The sequence below is a fragment of the Pangasianodon hypophthalmus genome, chromosome 19, assembly GCF_027358585.1.
Source record: "Pangasianodon hypophthalmus isolate fPanHyp1 chromosome 19, fPanHyp1.pri, whole genome shotgun sequence".
In the NCBI taxonomy this organism is placed as follows: Eukaryota; Metazoa; Chordata; class Actinopteri; order Siluriformes; family Pangasiidae; genus Pangasianodon; species Pangasianodon hypophthalmus.
Genome location: NC_069728.1, coordinates 2,443,769 through 2,467,599, shown reverse-complemented (window position 1 = coordinate 2,467,599; position 23,831 = coordinate 2,443,769). Strand labels below are relative to the sequence as shown.

The following is a 23,831-nucleotide window of genomic DNA, read 5'->3' as shown; positions in this document are numbered from 1 at the left end:
CTGCTAGCAAACATGCCACGTTATTCTAAGTTGTTTAACAGACCTAGAGGTAAATATCAGGAAATGAAAGCTGAAATTTTGTTCTGTCATCTCATATTCATCTTTAGTTCTCAAACCCAAATGTCTTCAGTGTATAACAAAAACAAAAGAACTGGCCTTGTCATTCCAATACTTTCGGAGGGGACTGTATGTAGTGCGTCATATGTAATGCATGTTGTTTCAGATTCAGCAACAGAAAAAATGCGTTGGTACATACAGCCCAAGGTAAGGTAAAAGTACAGTTTTGACTTTACAGATTTGCTCTAGTAAGACGAACTCACATTCTACACAGATTTTGTCTAAAAGTATCAAGAACTATCAATACTAAAGCTAATCATGCTGCACTAGTGGTAGTATAATAATACAAGCCTGTTAACTGAGTGATTGTAGCACCAGCAATGGTACAAACCACTGTAAAACATAGGACTTATATATTATTCGTTGTTGTGTCCAGTCATGTGTATCGCACTGGTGTGTTTTGTCTTCTTGTCAATATTCTGTACACGTAGTATATCTACAATTTTATTTTATACTGTATGACCTGAGTATCGTTTCTTGTGTGTCCTGCCATATGTCCTTCTGTATCGTAATTCTCTTTTGCACACCTTTCAATATGTCTGTCGTAATATGTTACAGTTAAAGGAGCATTCTGGCGTAGAACTAGAATTTAATATATTTTTTGTCATGGTATGTAGTATTCTGTTGCATGGGGTTGTATCAGTTAGTGTTAGCATTTGAACAGGTCAGGTCGTCTTGTTTGAAAGCACCAAGGCAGTCTTCACACCACAGAAAAATGGTGTGCAGCCAGCACTTCAAACCATAGCAGTGTAAAAGAGAGTTGAAAGCAGAGTTACTGGGCCTTCTATCGATGAAGATGCCAAAGAAAACATCGAGTCTGCCTGTATTTAGTACAGAACGGAGAGCGAAGAAGCTTCTTATCCAGACAAACTGGTAAAAGGAGCTGAACTGTGGTAGGACTACAAGCTAATGTCTGCTAGCAAATGCTTGTCCTCACCCACGTAACTAGTAGTAAGATGGCTAGTAAGGTCGCTAACACAAAGGGAAATAATCATGTAACACTGCTAGCTAACATTATGGTAGCTACTTGTGTTGTTGCCAACTTCAGTTATTTGGCTCAGTGTAGTTGTGAAAGACCTCCAGTTGCTCTCTGCCTCCTGTTGGTCTTCTCGCTGGTGCAATAAAATGTTTGCGTGATACCAAACATTATTGCTATAATTAAACACATTGCTTAAACAACAACATTGCTCAAACAACATTGCTCAAACACCAGCTGAACTGTACTTATACTGTAATATACATGTCAAAGCCAGGCAGCAGAAATGGCGTAGTGTGCTGACCTTCTCTCTCTCTGTCTCTCTCTCTCTCTGTCTCTGTCTCTCTCTCTCTCTGTCTCTGTCTCGTGTGATGAGTGTAGATGATTGGCTGAAGTGGAGAGCACACCTGATAGGCTGAAAGATGAAGTACTTTGAATTGCATTTGTGAATCAGACCCTGGCAGGACAGTCTCAAAAACCACACACAAATGCCGGGGTCCGGCAAATGCAGGCACAGGTGTGTGTGTGTGTGTGTGTGTGTGTGTGTGTGCGCGCACTCGATTTAGGTTTCTATTTTCAATTGATTAAAACATTCAACATTATGAAAATACACTAACTGAAACATAGTAATGTCAGTGGTTGTTATCCATTCAGACACTTAGCAGCGTATAATGGGGAAAAAAGCTGTACATTAGAATGTAATACAATTCAACCTGGCATAGTAGTTTCATTGCGGTGACGCAAGGGGGCGTGTGTGTGTCTGAAGCGTGGCGCTTTTTCTCTTCTGCTGTCAGCTTGTGCTTGAAGAGTCTGATGCCTGGGTGATGTGTCTGTCATATCAGTGTCGGTCATTCCAGCCAGACTGGTTCGAGCCTACAGGAAGGCTACAGTAACTCAAATAACTACTCTTTATAACCATGGTGAGCAGAAAAGCATCTCAGAACGCACAACAGTTGAGCGGGGGGCTACAAGAGCAGAAGACCACATTGAGTTTCACTCCCATCAGCCAACTAAAGGGACAGTTGACCCGTTACCTCAGCATTAGTGCTCTCTCAGTACAGCGATACACAGCACAGGAGGAAACATGGCTTGAATTTCACACATAGACACTTTTACGTATTCCAAATGCTTATGTGCGTCCAGAGAGTTGGGTTTGTTTTTTGCATGGTCCGTCGAGTGGGGTGTTGGGAATTTGCTGTTGTACCAAACATAATCTATCAATGAAAATGGCAAACATATTGGATAGAATATTCACTGTCAGTGCTCATCCCAGGTCATATTGTAAAAAAAAAAATTGTGATGAAATATTAGATAGTTATCATGAAACAAAATTTTAGCTAACACACCTTTGAGCATTATTTACTTAGAGTAAATTCCAGAAAGCAGGTTTAACAAACCCTCAATTTGAGCTTGAACTCTGAGCTGAGCTTACGTTGTTCTTCTAATAATAGTTTGGGTCTCATTTATCAAGCTGGACACGAACGGATATATAAGTAAATTGTTAGTACATGCGCTTACACAAGAAATTTCGTAGTCATGAAAATCGTGTAAGTTCAGGAAAAACGTTTGTATCCTAAATTTATGAATAAGAGCACGAACTAAACCTCGATTGACTTTAGATCATATCGTTAGAATGCATTACTACACTTTTATATCTGGAATATACTGTGGAGTTTAAACTGCTTATTTTTGGTACGTTTACAACATTTAGCAGACACCCTTATCCAATTTACAGAAGAATATGATAGAGGAGTCTCTATCAAAACCCAGCTTCATGCTAGATCACTAGGTCAGGGACTAAGAGTACTATGGAGAACTTTTTGTGAAAACCAATCGTTTGGGCCGATACCGATATCTGTAACGCTAGCATATTTAATCATGTCTAATTAATGTCTTAGTCTTAAGACTAATGTCTTAATGTCTAATCTAGGTTAGCTTTACAGTGTAAGTTTCTGTAGCGGCTGACCCAGACTGTGTAATCTCAGTTTCTGGAATTGAAAACACTGGGTTTTTCTGAAGGCCTCATCTTCCCTTACTATTTACATGATAAGAGGAAATACAGAAAAGCACATTCTTAACCAATGTGTATGTAGGGATTGATCTATATTTTGGATTGCACTTTAATTCCATTCAGCATTCTAGTAAGCAAGTTGAGCTTTCGAGAAAAAAAAATCTCTTAAACTACATTGCTCATTCGTAGTTCATTGCTGAAGTTACTAAAGAACTAACAAGCTGCAGTTGGTTGCAGGTGGATTTGACTAGGACGGGGAGAACAGAAGCAAGCATGACTCACTGTGTAACTCTTCCTCATTCCTTCTTTCTTTGCTCAGCAGATAAGACTGCCATGAGAGTTTGAAAAAGGCGGATCCAGTCGAGAATTTATGTTTACATGGGTCGTTCAGTCATTTATCCGGTGCTAACCACAGTAACACACGAACAGGCTAGTACTTTTCCCAACACACACTATATAACTCAGTATTAGTAACTCCTTTCGCATAGCTAACTCATGAATGCTTGAGCTGAAGCTGCTTATTTGTACCTGTGAAGAATAATGCTTGTGAAATGGAAAGCAGTTTGCATTATGTATTTCATTTATTATTTTTCTTAGACGATATGACCAAAATATCATATTACAACATTTCTACACATTTCTACACATAGATACATGATATTTATCACAATATGTAGGTTACAGTAGTAGTAGTAGTACGGTAGTGTGCATTTAAAGCAAACCTTTAAAGATTAGTTCAGTTCGTGTACAAATATAAATTAACCCTAAAAAAAAAAGAGGGAAAAAAACAAATCTGTAAAAAAAAGTAACATTTTATAATTTTAGACATTCAAACAGTAATCTGTTTGTAATTGTTATTTACCAAAATGATGATCGTGATACCCATGATACTTCAGAAAAGTGTATTGTGACATAAATTATCATAATATCGATATTATATCGTCATCGTGAGATCGTGAGAGGAATTCAAATCAATCTTCTCTTCTGTGCAGTAATTCCCTGAATCCAGTTTATCATCCATGTATTTGTGTAGTAGAGTGAGGACAAAATGTGAACACAATAGTAATGCTTTCATAAGAAATTATACGACATGTCAGACCCACACAGTTGTCAGAAATAGCATGATTCCTGGCAGCGCACAGTATAAAAATAGCTATAATTTTGCACTTTACCTCCAGTTCTCTTTGCAGAACAGACAATCCCCGCTGCATGCTTCTCACCAGCCAATACTTCCTTGACATTTTCTCCTTTTTCTTTTTCTTTTTTTTTTTCTTTCCTTCTTTCCATGCAAAATGTGACAAAGCCACCTTATAGGCAGCTCTTGTGTTTATTTTCGTACGAAAGCGGGATTTGGGGATCAGGTTCTCTTCGGCATCTCAGGATCTCACCAGGTAAAAAAAATCGTGTAGTGTGTTCACTGACAGTGACACTGTTCCGTGTTCATTTCTTCTCATCATTGATTGCAGTTATCATGTCACATAAAATTGACATTGACTTAATTATTTAGTGGTGCAATGGAGCAGCAGGTAGCATTGCTCGTCCTTGGTTACATTTTCAAATTGAAGAGATCTCATTTAACATGAAATCATTTTAAAACATATAGCTACAATGTGCTAAAAAGTCTTTCTCTCTCTGTCTCCTCTGTAGTTGAAGTGGTGGTGGAGTATGAATATGAAGCAGTGCATGAAGATGAACTGACCCTTCGACTAGGAGATATAATCAAGAATGTGAGACGAATAGAGGAAGAAGGATGGATGGAAGGTGACCTAAACGGACGAAGAGGCCTTTTCCCAGACAACTTTGTCAAGGTGAATGTTTTCCACACGCTCCTTTCAGTGAATGTCTGACATGTCACTGCAGCTGTAATGCAGCTAGTTTATTTCTTGGATGGAGAAGCTGCTCGAATAGTTTTTTTAGTTGTATTTGGTTAGAGGATCGTTCGTACTCTTCGGTAGTTTATCTACACTAACATTTAAGTTACTATTTATAAACTCTTCCGTCATATTTCAAGACATGTCCCACCCCAAAGCCCATTTTACACTGCACAATTCCATTGCTCTTTTACGATTATTGCTTGTCACACAGTACAGCATGATCCTAATAAAATTCTATAACAGGCTGTGCAATAACACCAGATTATATGATAAAGATCCTAGACCTACGATTAAAGAAAATGACTACGTTCAGCCGTACCGAGTACTCAGCAACTCGGCACCGGTTTGTAGCTTGTCAACCGGAAATCATGAAATAGCCTCACGTTGTCATAACAGTAAATAAACTCGACGAACAGAGCTCTTGCTTGCTGATTAGCTAGCTGCACACCAGGAAGCTGTGATTCGTCCTCGATTTCTTTTATCTGTTTTGTCCTGTCTGAATAGCACCGTGATCAGACATTACAGAAACGTTCTCTCTGCAGTTGAACAAATCGCTCTTCTTTAAAATCCCATGTTTTGTTTGTTGTGCCACCGCCATTACCATATTTGTAGCTGTCCAGTGATGTTTCTGTAACTCCATGCCGTCCTTCAATTGGTGGATTTTAGATGCGTTTAGTAGCAGCGCTCACACTCTGCGATTTCAATTTTTAAATTTTTAAATTTCAAGTTTGTCATCTGCTGTCTTTGGTCGTAGCAGCACAATATCATCACATTGTGAAACTAACTCCAGACCAAATATTTTCTCTTACAGCATCCAATTGTGCAAAAGCCAGCTTTAGAATTAAGCAATTTCGCACAAGCAGCAGTGCAGTTATACAGAATATGGGTATCGTGCCGTTATTCACACATGATTGCGAGTGCAATATTGCTTTTATACAAAAATTTTATAAATAAGAAATTACATGTTACATAGCTACCTCCACTGCCACTCCTAGCATGTTCGTAACTAGGACCACATATCAAACACACACAGAACACGGCATTGTTGACCACAGCTAAACGAAACAACCATCTATTCTTTTCTAAGCCGTTATTTCAGCTTGTAACGACAATGTGATTTTATGAAAAAGTCCTCTCAAGAACAATGAGAGGATTTGAATTTTTTCCATTTTATATTTTTTGTTATATTTTCAAATTTTAAGATTTCATAATAAGTTTTTCCTTTAATGTTTCCTTTAGTGTTTTTAAGCAGTTGTTTAGTACTGTGATGTTTGAAGCTGTGACATTTTTAGACTAGGAGAAAAATTCAAACCTGACTGTGACTACCGTCACATCTTTAATTGAAGATCAATGATTTAATAAACAATCAAAAATTCAAATGAGTATTATCCTTTTAATCCTTTTTGCAGTTTTAACTGCTATAGAAAATTTGAAAAATGGAGGATAACGATCAACTTCCCAATGAGTTTATAAATGAGAAATAAATGTGAGCAGCAGCTACCTTCCAGCTTATATCTTTCAATCTAATGATTTTTGCGTTTGTACTCAGATGTACCTAGTGAAGTAGGCTGTTTGCGTTGGCTAACAATATGCATTTTTTCAGTATTACTATGACAATTATATCATTCTTCTCATTGTTTGTTGTTGGTAAATATATATTTTTTTTTTGACAAGCACATTTCTTTTGCACAACCTTAGGAAAAAAATCAAGACCAAGGATTTTGTTGATTTTTCTGTCTTCATTTTTAATAGCAATTAAAATTAATACATGAATTTGAGAGGTTTAAAAACAAAAGCATTGCCTGAACATGCGTCATAGGCGATGAGGTATGTAACTGCCTGGTTGTGTGCTGAGTCATGTTGTGTGCATGAACATTTGCTGCATTGGACTAGAAGTCGTAAGAAAACGCCCCCTCAACTTGAAGTTCCTGCTCGGGAATTGGGGTCTTCTCAAGCATTTACTCTGGGTTCAGGAAGTGACATCAAGTCAACATGGATGCTCACAGCGTGTTATATTAGAATTAAGCTCTATTATCTTTTACACTTATCATTTCTGACCTTTAACAAATGTTCTGTCATTAGCATATTTTATGAGGATGTTCGGGATTGGCCATAGTCATGAGTGGAGGACTGAGAGCTCCAATGAAAAAACAGTTTGGATTTTTAAATCCTGTTTCCACTGTGGTACTGAAAAATAACCAACTTCTTCAGTTCCTGTTTTTATTTTGCTTTCACAGGTTTCTGTAAGAATACAGTTAAGCTGGTTAGTTAAACATGCCATAAGTTAACTCTTTGCGAGGATGTTGTGTTTTAAATTTGGAATCCCTCCTACCGCAGCGCGCATCCAGATGCATGCAGATAAAGGCTCACTGTTGTGTGCTATACATGTTGGGACAGTAGTACAAATATTTGCATATTGCTTGAATAATGCCTTGAAAAATTTGAATAGTAATTTTGCCTGAAACGCCCAACCCTAGTGGCCTCTACGCTGAGTAAAGCAGAGTGCAGGTGTAAAATGATGTAAGGAATAACATCCAACAGAGCGTGAGGTTGTACGGTTATATTATAAATAATCATTTATTTACATTTACGTTTATGGCATTTGGCAGACGCCCGTATCCAGAGCGCCGTATCCAGAGCGACTAAGAGTGCTGTTGGGCGGGTTAGTATAGTATGATAAACATACAAAACAAGACAAAAGTGAAGTCATGTGAAGACTGCCAGTGACTCAGCTGTTCAGACATCTAGGGGAAGTTCATTCCATCACCTGGTGCCAGAACAGAGAAGAGTCTTGATGCATGTCTTATTTGTACCCTGAGAGATGGTGGGAGCAGTCGAGCAGTGCTAGAGGATCAGAGGCAGCATGGTGCAGAGCAGGGTGTGATAAATGCTTTAAGGTAGGTGGGTACTGGTCCGGTTTTGGCTTTGTAGGCAAGCGTCAGGGTTTTAAATCTAATGCGGGCAACTACAGGAAGCCAGTAGAGGGAGAGTAGCAATAGGGTGGTGTGGGAGAACTTAAGATGGTCATATAACATCAACGGTTATAAGTTTTTCTTTGCTAAACAGTACATTTTCTAAATCAAATTTATTCTCAGTCTTAGATTAGATTATGTGGAGCGTCTGCCGTACAAGTCCCCATGTATGAGCTGTTACTATAGAAACAATAACGTATTAGACCGGGTGCATTAATATAAATCTATAGTTCATGTTACAGCCGGAACCGCTGTTTGCACCATGTTGTTATATGATAATAATGCACACCGAGAATTCAGTGGTACTGTGTACTTTTGTATGTTATGTGGAAGATCATGTGTAGACTGCTAGTAAATGAGTTTGCACATTTTTGTGTAAGTGTTATAAAGTTTGCATATGTGTTTACAAATGCAAATCTTTAGTAAATGAGGGCCTGAGTTGAAGGCAGTTAGTATTTGTAGTATAAGTGTTTTTTTTGCTCTTAGGTTCCATATACACACACACACACACACACTGTCCACTGAAAAAAAAACATCCACTGAGCAGCAGTTCTGTGGACTGAAATGCCTTGTTGTTGAGAAAGGTGAATGGCCAGACTGGTTCGAGCTGACAGAAAGGCTACACTAACTCAGATAACCACTCTGTATAATTGTGGTGAGCAGAAAAGCATCTCAGCATGCACAACACGTCAAACCTTGAGGTGGATGAGCTACAACAGCAGAAGATCACATCAAGTTCCACCGTCAGCCACGAACAGGTGCCCATGAAAGCCTCAGATTCTTGTTCTTGACTGACAGGAGTGGAACCTGATGTGGTCTTCTGCTGTTGTAGCTCATCCACCTCAAGGTTCTATGTGTTGTGCATGCTGAGTTGCTTTTCTGCTCACTCCAGTTGTAAAGAGTGATTGAGTTACTATATCCTTCCCGGCAGCTTGAACCAATCTGGCCATTTTCCTCTGACGTCTCTTATCAACAAGGCATTTCCACTCACAGAACTGTTGCTCATGTTTTTTGTTTTATGTTTTCCGCACCATTCTGTGTAAACTCTAGAAACTGTTGTGTATGAAATCCCAGGAGATCAGCAGTTTCTGAAATACTCAAACCAGCCCATCTGGCACCAACAACCATGCCACGGTTAAAGTCTCAGAGATCACACTTTTACTTCATTCTGATGTTTGTTGTGAACATTACCTGAAGCTCTTGACCTGTATCTGCATGAATTTGTGCATTGGACTGCTTCCACATGATGATTGATTGATAAGAAAACTGCATGAACTGTACACCTGCGCAGTGTTCCTAATAAGGTAGATGGTGAGTGTACATACATATACACATACGTCATATGTATGTATGTATGTATGTATACCAGCGACTGGGTCATGGGCACCCAAAGCTCACTGATGCACATGGGGAGCGAAGGCTAGCCTGTCTGGTCCGATCCCACAGAAGAGCTACTGTAGCACAAACTGCTGAAGAAGTTAATGCTGGCTCTGATAGAAAGGTGTCAGAACACACAGTGCAGTGCAGCTTGCTGCGTATGGGGCTGTATAGCTGCAGACCTGTCAGAGTGCCCATGCTGACCCCTGTCCACTGCCGAAAGCGCCTACAAGCGCCTACAATGGGCACATGAGCATCAGAACTGGACCATGGAGCAGTGTAAGAAGGTGGCCTGATATGATGAATCATGTTTTCTTTTACATCATGTTGACAGCCAGGTGTGTGTGCGTCACTTACCTGGGGAAGAGATGGCACCAGGATGCACTATGGGAAGAAGGAAAGCCAGCAGAGGCAGTGTGATGCTCTGTACAATGTTCTGCTGGGAAACCTTGGGTCCTGGCATTCATGTGGATGTTACTTTGACACGTACCACCTACCTAAACATTGTTGCAGACCAAGTACACTCCTTCATGGCAACAGTATTCCCTAATGGCAGTGGCGTCTTTCAGCAGGATAATGCGCCCTGCCACACTGCAAAAATTGTTCAGGAATGGTTTGAGGAACATGACAAAGAGTTCAAGGTGTTGACTCGGCCTCCAAATTCCCCAGATCTCAATCAGATCGAGCATCTGTGTTATGTGCTGGACAAGAAGTCCGATCCATGGAGGCCTCATCTCACACCTTATAGGACTTAAAGGATCTGCTGCTAATGTCTTGGTGCCAGATACCACAGCACACCTTCAGAGGTCTTGTGGAGTCCATGCCTCGACGGGTCAGAGCTGTTTTGGTGGCACATATATATATATATATATATATATATATATATATATATATATATATATATATATATATATATGTGTGTGTATATGTATATGTGTGTATATGTATATAATTTTTTTTTCTCCTATTCTAGCACACCTCCCTGTAGGGTTTGGTTTATCATGTGCACTGTACAAATATTTTACCTGTCTATCTGTCTTATCATATCTACGTCATTGTCTCTCTTTGACTGTATGACGATACAAAGGACCGCTATTTTTTTTTTTTTTTTTTTTTTTTTTTTTTTAATGACCAAATGAAGGAATTATTCTTCTACTCTGTTTTAATCGGTACAGAATAAAAGACAGTATCATGTTAGAGAGCTTGTGTATGATTTATAGGTTGAGAAGTGAGTTGATAACCTGTGACCAGTATCTTTCTCGTAGTAAATTATTGCCTCTTAGACCTCATTACCAGTTCCTTTCATAGCCCCAGTTGCACTTTGCTCCCGGATAAAGCCTGTGATTTTTAGTATCAGGGTAGAGTTTCCCACAGGAATGAATATCACAGAGGCAAGTGACTAACATTTCTTTCATATTATAGAGTAGACATGGGATTTTCGGAATATAGCATCTGGTTTTAATGGTTTTAATTTCAAACGGTTTGGCAGTTTGGCATATCTTATTGATTTTCTGACTAATCATCTGGCCAATCAGTTTTATTCACCAGGGGTTGTGTTAACAAGGAATCTTTTCTTGTCCGAAAGCCACTGAGAGCCACTTGTGTAAAGCCACTGAGAGGAACTTTTCTCAATAAGGAGACATAGGATATGTTGTTGTGGATGACGGCACGTGTGATGAATGAATAGGGAGAGCGATCGGCAGATGCAGTAGCAGTCTGTGTATTAAATTCAAGAAGGAATTTCCAGTTCGTGATGCCATTTAAAAAAAAATATAAATAAATAAAATGAAAGTGGCACAATATAAACATGACAATCACATAAATGCTGTTTATTTTTGGCAAATCACCACCATAGCGTATATGCGCACATTTGTATTTTTCATGTACATTTAATCAGGGTATTGATTTACACAGTTCTTACGTGGCAGACTTTTTTGTTTTTTTTTGTCTGAAAGTTTCACAGGGCATCTGGTTGTGACTAGAGGTGTGTAACAAGGGAGTAGGGACGCAACAAAGAAAGTGACATGAGAGGGAGGTCTTTACAATCATATACATGAACTCTCTTGGGGTATATATGTAGTGATATATGAACTCGCTTGGGGTATATATGAACACTCACTTTGGGTTTAAATTTAAACACAAATACAGGTACAAATCTTTGGAGCACTAAACGGATAGTGTGATTATGTTACATCCAAAATGTGGCAACATGTAGTGGTTTGACCTTTAGGCTCATGAGCCACATTTGACCCCATACACACCTGTACTTGGAGCTGTCCAGACTGAGTTAGGTTTCATATTTAAACTTTAAACAGTAACCCCCTTCTTTTTTAATTGAAGGGGCTTGCACATTAAGTCCTACTCAGAACACCCTGAAAAATGAATACAGAGAGACTGCAAGTACTCAGATGTTGCCAGATGATACTCATGTAACATGTAAATTAATCATGCAGTCTACTATTGTCATAAGTAAAGTTTGAGTTACTGAAGCTGAATTTAATAACTAGCAGGATGTAGTAGGAAATAAATGTGTTTACGTTGAGTTCATTGACCCAAATCCTTTACATTACTTTAATCTGGTGTCTTTCTCTGTGTTCAGGAGTTGAGGAAAGAATCGAAAGAGGAAACGAAAGAGGTGAAGGAGGTGAAGGAGGTGAAGGATGATGCGCAGCTACAGCGAAGGTCGTCAGGGAACGTGGCCAGTCTGGTGCAGAGAATCAGCACTTATGGAATTCCAGCAGGAGGTCTGGGCTTCCAGCCTCGAACGTCCAGAAAGAGTGAGTCTTTCCACTTTCTCACTCAAACTTCTCCCCAAAGATGGCGTCTGTAGTAGAAATGAAGAAAGTGGTTGAATTTTGTTTCAGGTGAGGTACTCTGTAAACGTGGTGATAATGATGGAAACGTATTAAATGGTGGTGTTAAAACCTATCAGGGTTTATGTGTGGAATAGAAATATATACAGGGGCTGGACAATGAAACTGAAACATCTGGTTTTAGACCACAGTAATTTATTAGTATGGTGTAGGGCCTCCTTTTGTGGCCAATACAGCATCAATTCATCTTGGGAATGATAAATAATGATAGATACAAGTCCTGCACAGTGGCCAGAGGGACCCAGAGCCATTCCTCTTGCAGAACAGTGGCCAGGTCACTACATGATGCTGGTGGAGGAAAACGTTTCCTGACTCGCTCCTCCAAAACACCCCAAAGTGGCTCAATAATATTCAGATCTGGTGACTGTGCAGGCCATGGGAGATGTTCAACTTCACTTTCAGGTTCATCAAACCACTCTGTCACCAGTCTTGCTGTGTGTATTGGTGCATTATCTTCCTGATACAAGGCACCATCTTCAGGGTACAATGTTTGAACCATTGAGTCCACATGGTCCTCCAGAATGGTTCGGTAGTACTTGGCAGTGATGCGCCCATCTAGCACAAGTATTGGGCCTAGGGAGTGCCGTGATATTGCCGCCCAAACCATCACTGATCCACCCCCATGCTTCACTCTGGACATGCAACAGTCGGGGTGGTAAGCTTCTTTGGGGCTTCTCCACACCGTAACTCTCCCGGATGTGGGAAAGACAGTGAAGGTGGACTCATCAGAGAACAATACATGTTTCACATTGTCCACAGCCCAAGATTTCCGCTGCTGGCACCATTGAAATCGACGTTTAGCATTGGCACAAGTGACCAAAGGTTTGGCTGTAGCAGCCCAGCCATGTATACTGACCCTGTGGAGCTCCCGATGAACAGTTTTGGTGGAAACAGGAGAGCTGAGGTGCACATTTAATTCTGCAGCTGTGGTTTTATGTTTTTTGGATACAATCGGGGTTAGCACCCGGACATCCCTTTCAGACAGCTTCCTCTTGCGTCGACAGTTACTCCTGTTGGATGTGGTTCGTCCTTCATGGTAGTATGCTGACATTACCCTGGATACCGTGGCTCTCGATACACCACAAAGACTTTGTGTCCTGGTCACAGATGCGCCAGCGAGACGCGCATCAACAATTTGTCCTCTTTTGTACTCTGATATGTCTCCCATTATGTTGTGTGCATTGCAATATTTTATGTACAGCTGCTCTGCTAATTCAACCTTCACACTCTGCTCTTACTGGTGGAATGTGCAATCAGTGAAGACTGGCCACCAGGCTGCGCAAATCTAGCCATGAAACCTCCAACACTATATTGGCTAGTGTTTCAGTTGCATTGTCCAACTACTGTACATATTTTATTATGTTTCGATTTCATACCTAGATCATAAACAGTGTTAAAACCTGTGCAAAAATTGCAACAACACACCCAGTCCAAAAGATTTGTGTTGTTTATTGGGGCATTGACTGAACAGTATTTGTGGCCCGATACCGCAGAATGTTATTTTTTGTATAATCGTACAGTCTGGAGTGTGTTATTCCTCTTATACCACTGGGATTTACCAACAATTAAAATGGTTAATTTATTAATGAAAGACACATTGTGCATTTTAATAGTTTATAGTTAGATTTGATGTTGTAGAACATCTGAAAGACACGTTAGTTCCTGTTCTCGCTTACATTATAGCAACCATAAACAGTCATTCTCTCACCAACCTACCTATCTCTCCCTTGCTCTCTCTCTCTCCCTCGCAAAAAAAAACACAGTTTATGTTTTCTTGGTAAAATGACAAAGTATAAACTCCTCTTTCCTGAAGACTTTCCTGTGCTGGGAGATTTTACAAAGCACCGTGACAGTTAAAAAGCGCTAACAAGCGAGACTCCTTCCAGAAATGTTACAGCAACATCACCACATTAATGACTATACACTCATCGCCCACTTTATTAGGAACACCTGCATACCTGCTCATTCATGCAGTTATCTAATCAGCCAATCATGTGGCAGCACAAGGCATAAAATCATGCAGATACACGTCAAGAGCTTCAGGTAATGTTCACATCAAACATCAGAATGAGGAAAAAGTGTGATCTCTGTGACTTTAACCGTGGCATGGATGTTGGTGTCAGATGGGCTGGTTTGAGTATTTCACAAACTGCTGATCTCCTGGGATTTTCACACACAACAGTCTCTAGAGTTTAAACAGAATGGTGTGAAAAACAAAAAAATATTGAGTGAGCGACAGTTCTGTGGGTGGAAACACCTTGCTGATGAGAGAGATCAGAGGAAAATGGCCAGACTGGGTCGAGCTGCTGGGAAGGATATCGAAACTCAAATAATCGTTCCTTACCACCGTGGTGAGCAGTAAAGCATATCAGCTGATGCACAACACATCAAACCTTGAGGTGGATGAGCTACAACAGCAGAAGACCACATCAGGTTTCACTCCTGTCAGCCAAGAACAAGAATCTGAGGCAAGTTGGCACAGACTCACCCAGACTGGAAAAATAAAGACTGGAAAAAAGTCCAGGTGATTTGCTGATTAGATAACTGCACAAATCAGCAGGTGTACAGGTGTTCCTATTAAAGTGGACAGTGACTGTACGTTTTACTTTAACATGTTTTTTTTTTTTTTTTTTTTTTTTTTTTTTTTTAATTTGTTCTTAGATTATGTCGACTGACCACTGTACAAATCCCTGTGTATGAGCTGTTACTATAGAAACAATAACGTATTAGAACGAGCGCAGTAATATAAACCTAGCGTCCATGTTACAGCCAGAGCTGCTGTTCGAGCTGTACAAGCTGTTGCTGTTCTACAATAATGCACACCTTTTAACCAATCAGATTCAAGAATTCAAATGCGCTGTGCTAGAACTTTTAGGTTGTTAAACTAGTTAGCGTCTGAACCGTGAATATTCCTCCATTCAGAATTCAATATTCAAGCGATATTTTTTTTTAATTACAGTCTTATTGTCAGTAATGTCCGGTATTGGGTTATGGGTAATATATTTTTTTTTTTTCCCAGATGTGTGTGTGTGTTTTGTTTCTAGAGGATGAATCATTGTATCGCAAAATAAAATCACTGTAATTGAAAAGGACGGCACATGACCGCATCTTTCTCCAACTACAAAGTGTTAGTATACACAGCATACGCAGATCAGAGAAGGCGGGTCCAGAGTTCGCGTTCCAGTGGTGGCAAATTAGTCCAGTCCAAAACTTCCGACCTTTTTATCTCGTTGTCTTCAACAAATAAAGAAAAAATGTCACTGCATCTCATCACATATTTTGAGAAGGATGTAGGGCTGGGCAATATATATAATATATAATATGGATATAGTGATAAATAATTTCACAATACACTTTTCTGAGATATCATAGATATCTCTTTTTAATAATTGTTTAAAAATATATATTTATGTAGTAATTACAGACTAACTGGAAGCAGCTATATAGAATTTTTTTAGAATTACATTTTTTTTCTCTTTTTCAGTGTTAAATATTTTAATTTTTTTAATAAACAAAAATGTTTTTAAATGTAGAAATGAAAATACATTTAGTATGCTGTGTGTTTATTAATAAAAAAAAATAATATAGTTATTTAGTTTTCATCTTGGAAAAAAAAGTCAGTGATTCACTTTTGTTTTTTTGGTCAACAAAATATTTTTATGGTGCTTAAACATGCTGAGCTACTTTGTGTAGCAATATGTCATTAATGATAATTACAAATAATACTGAATCAAAAAAAAACTGTTTAATAAATAAATATTTCATTTTATTAGTAATATTTATTTCCCATACGCATTTGAGCAAAAATAGAATAGAGAAGTGTAGCACACGTCCTCCAGTGTATAATGTGGTGATGCTTTCAGGGGTTCAGAGGGTCTATCATTCAGCTTGAAAATGTATTTTAGTGGAAACACTGTAGCTGATGCACTTGGCTACGAAAAATCATCATATGTTTTCTACCAAAATCTGGAAGACGTGTCTGAAAGTAAGAATGTCATGTGGTGTTCAACTGTTTTTTTCCTTCAGGCATTGTGAATCCTATGAAAAAATGTGCCCTGACTGGTTGTGGGGTTGTGTGTGTGTGTGTATTAGTTCTTTGAAAACCTACTTCCTGAGCAGTAGTCAGTGAGTATCGACCCCAAACATACTTTATCGCAGGTTGGTTAAGTTGTTCAAGCCTGTGTGTGTGTGTGTGTGTTTGCTGCAGAGCCGAAAAAACGCCAGTGCAAAGTCCTGTTCGAGTATGTGCCGCAGAACGAGGACGAGCTCGAGCTGAAGGTGGGCGATATCATCGAAATCTCTGAGGAGGTAAGGAACGGTTCAGCCTTTTCAACGCAACCGTTCGCCATCACGCATGTGCTGCGCCGTGTGTTTAACATGATGCATATATCGTGTAGACTGTAACGATGCAATGCTGCCTGTTTATGGGTTGTTCCGAATAGCATCTTGTTCATAAATGCACTTTCGCTTTTAAAAGACATTTGAAGTGATTTCCACCAGGCTCGATGAAATATTTGTTTAATGGTAGATGTATTTCTTTAATAGAATACATGTAAGGAAGTAGTAGTACAGCGTGTGTGTGTTTTTAGGTGGAGGAAGGCTGGTGGAGTGGGATAGTGAACGGGAAGACTGGCCTCTTCCCCTCCAACTTTGTCAAAGAAATCGAGACAAGTGAGGACGGCGAAAGCAACGAAGTCCCAGACGAGCCAGGTACTGCTCGCTTATCCGTGTGAAGTTTTGACTTTTTCTCCATTAGAGCATGTCATAACAGGCCTCAAAGGAGGCTCTTGGTATTTTTCTTGGGGCGTGTTAGAGTGTGTTAGACTCTGGCACACACTCACTGTTTAGTCTTATATGTGACTCGGTGATTCAGTTGGAGTCACTTCCCAGGAGGCTTTGCTGTTTTAGTGTTGCTGTGGAGTGATTTTCATGCATTAAGGCAATGTTTATAGTGTTCAGACAGCACTGAGTGCTGAGGGTTTTTCCCAGCAGAAAGAAAAATTAGTAGTAAGACTAACTTTGGGCTTCATTTATCAGTCTTTTAGTAAAGTTGTGAAATAAGTTTACACACAAACCCATTTGCATTTAGTGACACCCACAATAAACAATATTTAGCAGTGTAACAGCACCTGAAAAATTTTAGATCTAGAGCCAGATTACAGAAAGGTGAATCAGATATGAGTGAAGTGAGGTGAAAAGAAAAGGTGTAACATGAAAACAGAGGAGAAAAAAGATCTACCCTGTGCTCAGGTGATCATAGACGTCACACAGGGGATCTGCTGTGTTAAATTGTTTTCAGTATCTTGGCCAGAATTTTGTATCTAAAGCATTATTTTATTTTTTTAATCGTGTTAATGCATAGCCATGTCAGAATCGTTTTGCGCTTCAACATCACAGGCTGTTGTTACTGTACTGTAAGCAGCTGTCCTGTTTTATGTGGGTTTTGTGGTTACCATAAGATAGAAATTAAAATTGAGAGAATTGATGGAGAAGAAATAGCAACTTTTTACCCTTTTCATTTTAATACATTCCCAGATGATTCGATGGACAATGGTGTCATACTTTGCAGGTTTGTCACGGCAAATTTTAGTATCACAGAAGTACGACATCTTTTAACTTACCATTTAAAAAGGACGAACATTGGTGTGAAAACCGTTACAGTGAGTCATGGAGCGTGGCAGACTACAGCGGCACTGACAGCGGCACTGACGGGGGATTGCTGCACGTCGTTTAGCAAACAAAACTGGCTGTGATTTCATGGCTGAGTGCAAATGCTGCAGAATGCATGATGTTCTTGAATCGATTTGCATTGAGGAACCAACCTGATTTCGATGAGTTTTGGTACAGCTAAGTTAAGTTCAGTTTGGTTTAATTTGTTTAACATGGATCCAAAAAAATATCACTGATCAGTAAATATGTATGGTGTGAAACTGAAGGAACGTCACATTATATTGTGATTATATATATAATCGCACACACACAGTAGTGTGCAAAGGTCTTAGAGACGTTGTGAGTAATGCTGGTAACACCTGAATGGACTTACTGCTATTAATCCAGAAGTTAAAAAAGGGTTTAAAAAAAAAAAGCAAATCTAAACACAATTGTGTAACAAGTCCTGAGCAGTTTGAATATAGATAAAGGATTTTGTACGGTGGCGGACTTAGCGAACTTAAGAATTTATCCACCACTACTACTACCAACAGCACAATATGGATTCCAAAGCTGACACACTGCAAAAAAACCGATCAAAACAAAGAAGAAAGACTCATCCACTGACAGATAAGATCTGTAGTTCTGAAATAGAGGTTAGACTCCTTGAAAGTATTAATAAGAAACTCGACTTACTGACATCCGTACATGAAGAACTCAAGGAACTCCGCGCTAGCTTGGAATATGCACATAACCACATTCAAACCATAGAGAAAGCAAACACTGAACTACAGTCAACTGTCCAATCATTACCTGAACAAATTGGAATGGTAAAAAAAGAAAAGCAACTAGACAACAGGAAAAACAATAAACGTGTGTATTTGGTTGTGGAGTGACTCTTTATCGAAGGTACAGCTCTTAGATGGCGCCTCAATATTTCACTACTCAAAGATCCAGAATGTATTACATTAATGCGAAGAGAGTGGACGTCCTTTATGGAAGTGAACGACTCCCTGGAGACTACAGCGTCAGTATTATGGGAAACAGCGAAAGTAGTAATCAGGGGAATAATAATCATTCATCATATAAGAAGAAAATACAATTGGAATTAGAAACTCAGCTGGAAAAGGAGATTATTGAATTATCAGGTAGATACACTAAGAACTTAGATGATCAAACACTCTCTGAATTAAGGAATACCCATAACCAACTGGAAGAAATTATACATAAAAAAAAAAAACACAGTTTATTATACGGCAACTCAAACAGAATAATTAATAAATCAGGTAAATACTTGGCAAATCTTTTACAACGTTAAAAATGACAAAACAATCCCATCAATAAGAAATTCAACAGGAGAAATCACCCAAGATCCATTAGAAATAAAAAATACCTTTCCCACATTCTACAATAACTTATATTCATTAGAACAAGATCTAGATATAGGAGGAATACAATCATTCTTAAATAACCTAAACACACCTCAACTCCCCAACACTCTCGATGTTCCTCTATCACCAGAAGAACTTCATAAAGCCGTCTTCCAGATGTCAAATAACAAATCACCCGGACCTGATTGTTTCCCTGCTGAATTTTATAAACACTTCTGGGATATATTATCACCGTTATTCAATAGACTGACAAAGGAAATCAAACACATCTAAAATCCCTTTGCATAAGAACACGGCAGCTATACCAGTGTTACTTAAACCAAACAAAGACCCAACGCAAGCCACCAGTTACGGACCCCTCTCATTACTGAACACAGATCTGAAAATAATTACGAAAGCTTTAGCCACCAGACTAGAAACAGTGACCCCCACATTAACCCACCCCGATCAGACAGGCTTTATCAAAAAAAATTACTCTTCAGATAACATCCGTAGATTATTTAACCTGATAAATATTTCTCAACAGTCCAACATTAATACAATCATTGCATCACTGACACTGAAGCATTTGATAAGGTCAACTGGACATTTCTGTTCCAAACATTACACAAATTTGGCTTTGAGGAGTCGTTCATCCACTGGATAAAAATATTGTACACTGCACCAAAGCCACAGTCACCACAGATGGGATCGCTTCGCCTGTGTTTACGCTTCACCGAGGAACACGGCAAGGACGTCCACTTTCCCTTTCATTGTCATTTTCATAGAACCTCTTGCAATGGCTATAATAACTGTTATCCTAAACACACAAGATAAAATTAGCCTCTATGCGGATGATGTCTTATTGTGTTTGCAGAGCCCTAAATCTTCACTTCAGGAAACATTTAAACTTATCACTACTTTTTCCAAAATATCAGACTACACTATAAACTGGAATAAATCCACCAGACTTCCGCTCTCTGATGAAGCTTGGGATTCCGCAGCTCAGGATGCATTTCTTCCACTCTGTAGGAAATATTAAGTATTTAGACATAAACGTCTCCTCCCGGCTGTCAGAGTTGTTCTCACTTTAACTACACTCCACTGCTTAAAACAATAGCTGATGACCTTAGATGGTGGGTGAATCTTCCTCTTTCATTAATAGAATGAGTAGCAACTATCAAAATGAAAATTCTCCCTCAGATTAATGATCTCTTTTCAGTGCTCCCTGTTATGCCTACAGAAAAATGGTTTCAATCGCCTAACTCTTCAGTTTCCCATTTTTACTGGAGGAACAAAAAAGCAAAAATTAAATATTCTACTTTACAAAAAAAGAAGATCTCATGGAGGTTTAGAAGCACAATTTTTTTTGCATTATCTGGCAAATCAACTGCAATATTTAGTGAAATCCAGACTTCCACCTTTACAAGACTCCTATTTACTACCGCACATGGGAACAGGAAGGAATTACACATCATCCTCTCTTCCACAATAATCACTTCCTGTCATTCAAAGATTTAGCCCAGAAATACAATTATGGGAACCAGCAGGGTTTTTTTTCCCCCAATATCAGACATCTGTAAAAAAAAAAAAATAAAATACATTCACAATGACAACAAACACTAAATTACAGCTCATCCAATACAAAATCATTCATAGAATACATATTACACAATATAAAAAATACAAAATGGGATTAGTAGATACTGACATCTGCACACAATGTAGCATGGGCGTCACTGATAATTATTTACATGCAATTTGGGCGTGTCTTCCAGTCCAAAACGTTTGGTTGTCAGTCATACAAAAACTTTCGGCTAGAAACGCCAAGAAAGTAATTCTTCAAAACTGAAAGTCAAAGTGCATACTCAGTTTAAATCAGTGGAATAGTCTATTAATAGAGTATATATCTATGGCAAAAATCACAGCGCTCCATAAAAACTATATGCCGGAAACCTATATAAACTATAAACTGGAAACCATTTCAAACTTTAAATATATACAGATTGACTGCATGTACATCCCTACTTATGTTTTTTTTTTTTTTTAACTATTATTTTTAAAAAATTTAGTTACTTTATTTATTATTTTTTCTTTCCCCTTTACCTTTGCTCTTCAAATAATAGGATGTTATATTTTCCTCTTTTGCTTTTTATTATTTATTATTTGCTTATTTTTTCATGTGTTTGTTCATCTCCTTAATTATTATTGATGTTATATATTAATTATTAATAATCCTTAATTATTATTGACGCCTGGCAGCGTATTTTCGTGACCTACTCCTCATGGGGCCTGTCTCGCTGAGGCTGTGGGGAGATGTGGGGCAGTCCATCAGATTATCTATCTATCTATCTATCTATCTATTTATCTATCTATCTATCTGTCTATCTATCTGTCGGTCTATCTATCTAGCTATCCATTTATTCTTTTTCTTCTTATTTTTTTCCTCCCTCTTTCCCCCATTCAATTGTAATAGCTATGGCTATTTTTACTGCTTTTTTATTTTTTCTTTTTCTTTCACCCCCTTCATACAGATATCCGTACACTTACATATACACACACACACACACACACACACCCTGAACCATTAACTACAGTATGTAGTATAATCATTAAATGCATATAAACTACACATTCACATTTTTTAACACCTATAATCATGATGAAATTTCTGTTTCATCTTTTCTGTACTCTATCACTTGCTGATTCCCTGTCTCCCTCGCTGTAACACGAGTATTAAAATATTCAAATAAAATAAAATAAAAAGTCTTCTGATGGTTACTTCCAGCAAGATAATGCACCATGTCACAAAGCAAAAGTCGCCTTCAGCGTCACCGGATCTGAATCCAGTACAACACCTTTGGGATGTGGTAGAACGAGAGAGTCGCAGCATGAAAGTGCACCTGAAAAATCAGCAGGAATTGTGTGATGCAGTCATGTCAACATGGACCAGAATCTCAAAGCAATGTTTCCGACATCTCATGGAATCCATGACATGATGAATTGAGACTGTTTTGAGAGCAATGGGAGGCCCTACCCAGTATTAGTGTAGTGTTCCTAATAAAGTGCTCAGTGAGCGTATACTGATACCTTGATCATTTTAAACTGTAGCATGATATAAAGCTTTGGCCGTACTGCCCACTATTTATGTAACTGTGTGTGTATATATATGTCTGTTTATAAGTGTATGCTAATAAGGTCATTCGTGTGTGTGTGTGTGTGTGTGTGTGTGTGTGTGTGTGTGTGTGTGTGTGTGTGTGTGTGTGTAGACAGTAAAGATGAGGTCACCAGTCCAGCTTCCCCTCACCCTGGAAACGGGGTCATCGCGCAGCCTAAAAAGATCAAAGGTGTTGGGTTTGGCGACATTTTCCGCGAAGGCTCAGTGAAGCTCAAACCTCGCTTGCCATCTGACACAGAGGAGAAGAAAGAAAAAGTAAGCCTGCTTTAACTTTGCAGCAGTCTGTACATTTTCTTCAGAGCCAGAACTAAACTAAACTAGATTACAGCTAACGACTAAAACAGACTTTACTGTTTTTAGTGACAACTGAAGCAATTGGAGGCACTTCCCACGATACGTTCATGCTAAAATTATACATGTTAACTTCACTTCTCGTCAAGAAAGAGAATATTTTTGTTTCAGTCATTGACTACTGTTCGCTGCTGTCAGCTGTAGTAAGATGGACATCGCATTCAGTCATTCAGTTTTGCGTATTGTCATGTTGCATAGTCGATGTGTCTGAGTTTAATGTTGACTCAAGGAAAAGTCTGTTTCTAGCAAGATGCATTGTCAAGTACTTCTTCCTCAGTGAGTGTTAAACCAGCATGATTATTATATAATATATTGCAGTTTCAATCATATATTTTATGTAATAATTAGTATGTTCTAAAACTGCTACTGGTAGTAGTTTTTTTATTTTTTCGATAATCTAAAAATAAATGTAGAAATTCATGAAGCTAAGTAGATTCGAATTATTAGCATGTGTCTGGGAGTGATGTACAGTGTACTGATTAATATCAACCAGGGTCTTCTTATTCTTTTGTCTTGATGTATATTAATGCACATGGATTTGGAATGAGATTTTCAGCCAGCACATGTAAGTGTGATGGTGCACATACTTTTGGCTATTTAGTGTACGTCACTTTATTTTCTATAATTAAACTAAGATTGATTCTCGTTTTCCTCATTAATCTGGACGCACGCACTATTGCCCTCCATTGCATAACTCCTGTTTCTAAGAACCTTTTATTTGAAAGCATATTCCAAATACATTGCTAACTTAACAAATAACACAGCCTTGTCTGAGTGTGTATGAGCTTATATGATTTTAAGCTTATGGATTTTACTTTGTAATTGGTTAAGGTGGTGTGTGTTATGTGTTGCGTATCATGTGGTACGCCCGTCACAGTGTTCCATAACAATTCAGACTGAAATGGTTGGTGTATATATATTAAATTTTTTGGGGGAAAAAAAAAGGATGCATTATTGCAAACTTTTCCTACCCATATAGGTTTGATATTAAGAGACTTTAGAAATTCGTAATTGCACAGCTTTTCTTACCAAAAACGTTCTCTTTTACTTTATTGCATTATAGCATATATATATGTATATATA

The 23,831-nt window shown here is 38.5% G+C and overlaps 1 protein-coding gene across 1 annotated transcript in view; it reads left to right on the top strand.

Moving 5' to 3' along the window:
• cd2ap (CD2-associated protein) overlaps positions 1–23,831 on the top strand; it is a 56,938-nt gene that overhangs the window by 9,439 nt on the left and 23,668 nt on the right. The window contains exons 2-6 of the mRNA XM_026946933.3: positions 4,752–4,912; positions 11,927–12,104; positions 16,408–16,508; positions 16,790–16,910; positions 22,489–22,652. Coding sequence (XP_026802734.3) covers positions 4,752–4,912; positions 11,927–12,104; positions 16,408–16,508; positions 16,790–16,910; positions 22,489–22,652 — 725 coding nt within the window. The remainder of the gene's footprint in view (positions 1–4,751; positions 4,913–11,926; positions 12,105–16,407; positions 16,509–16,789; positions 16,911–22,488; positions 22,653–23,831) is intronic.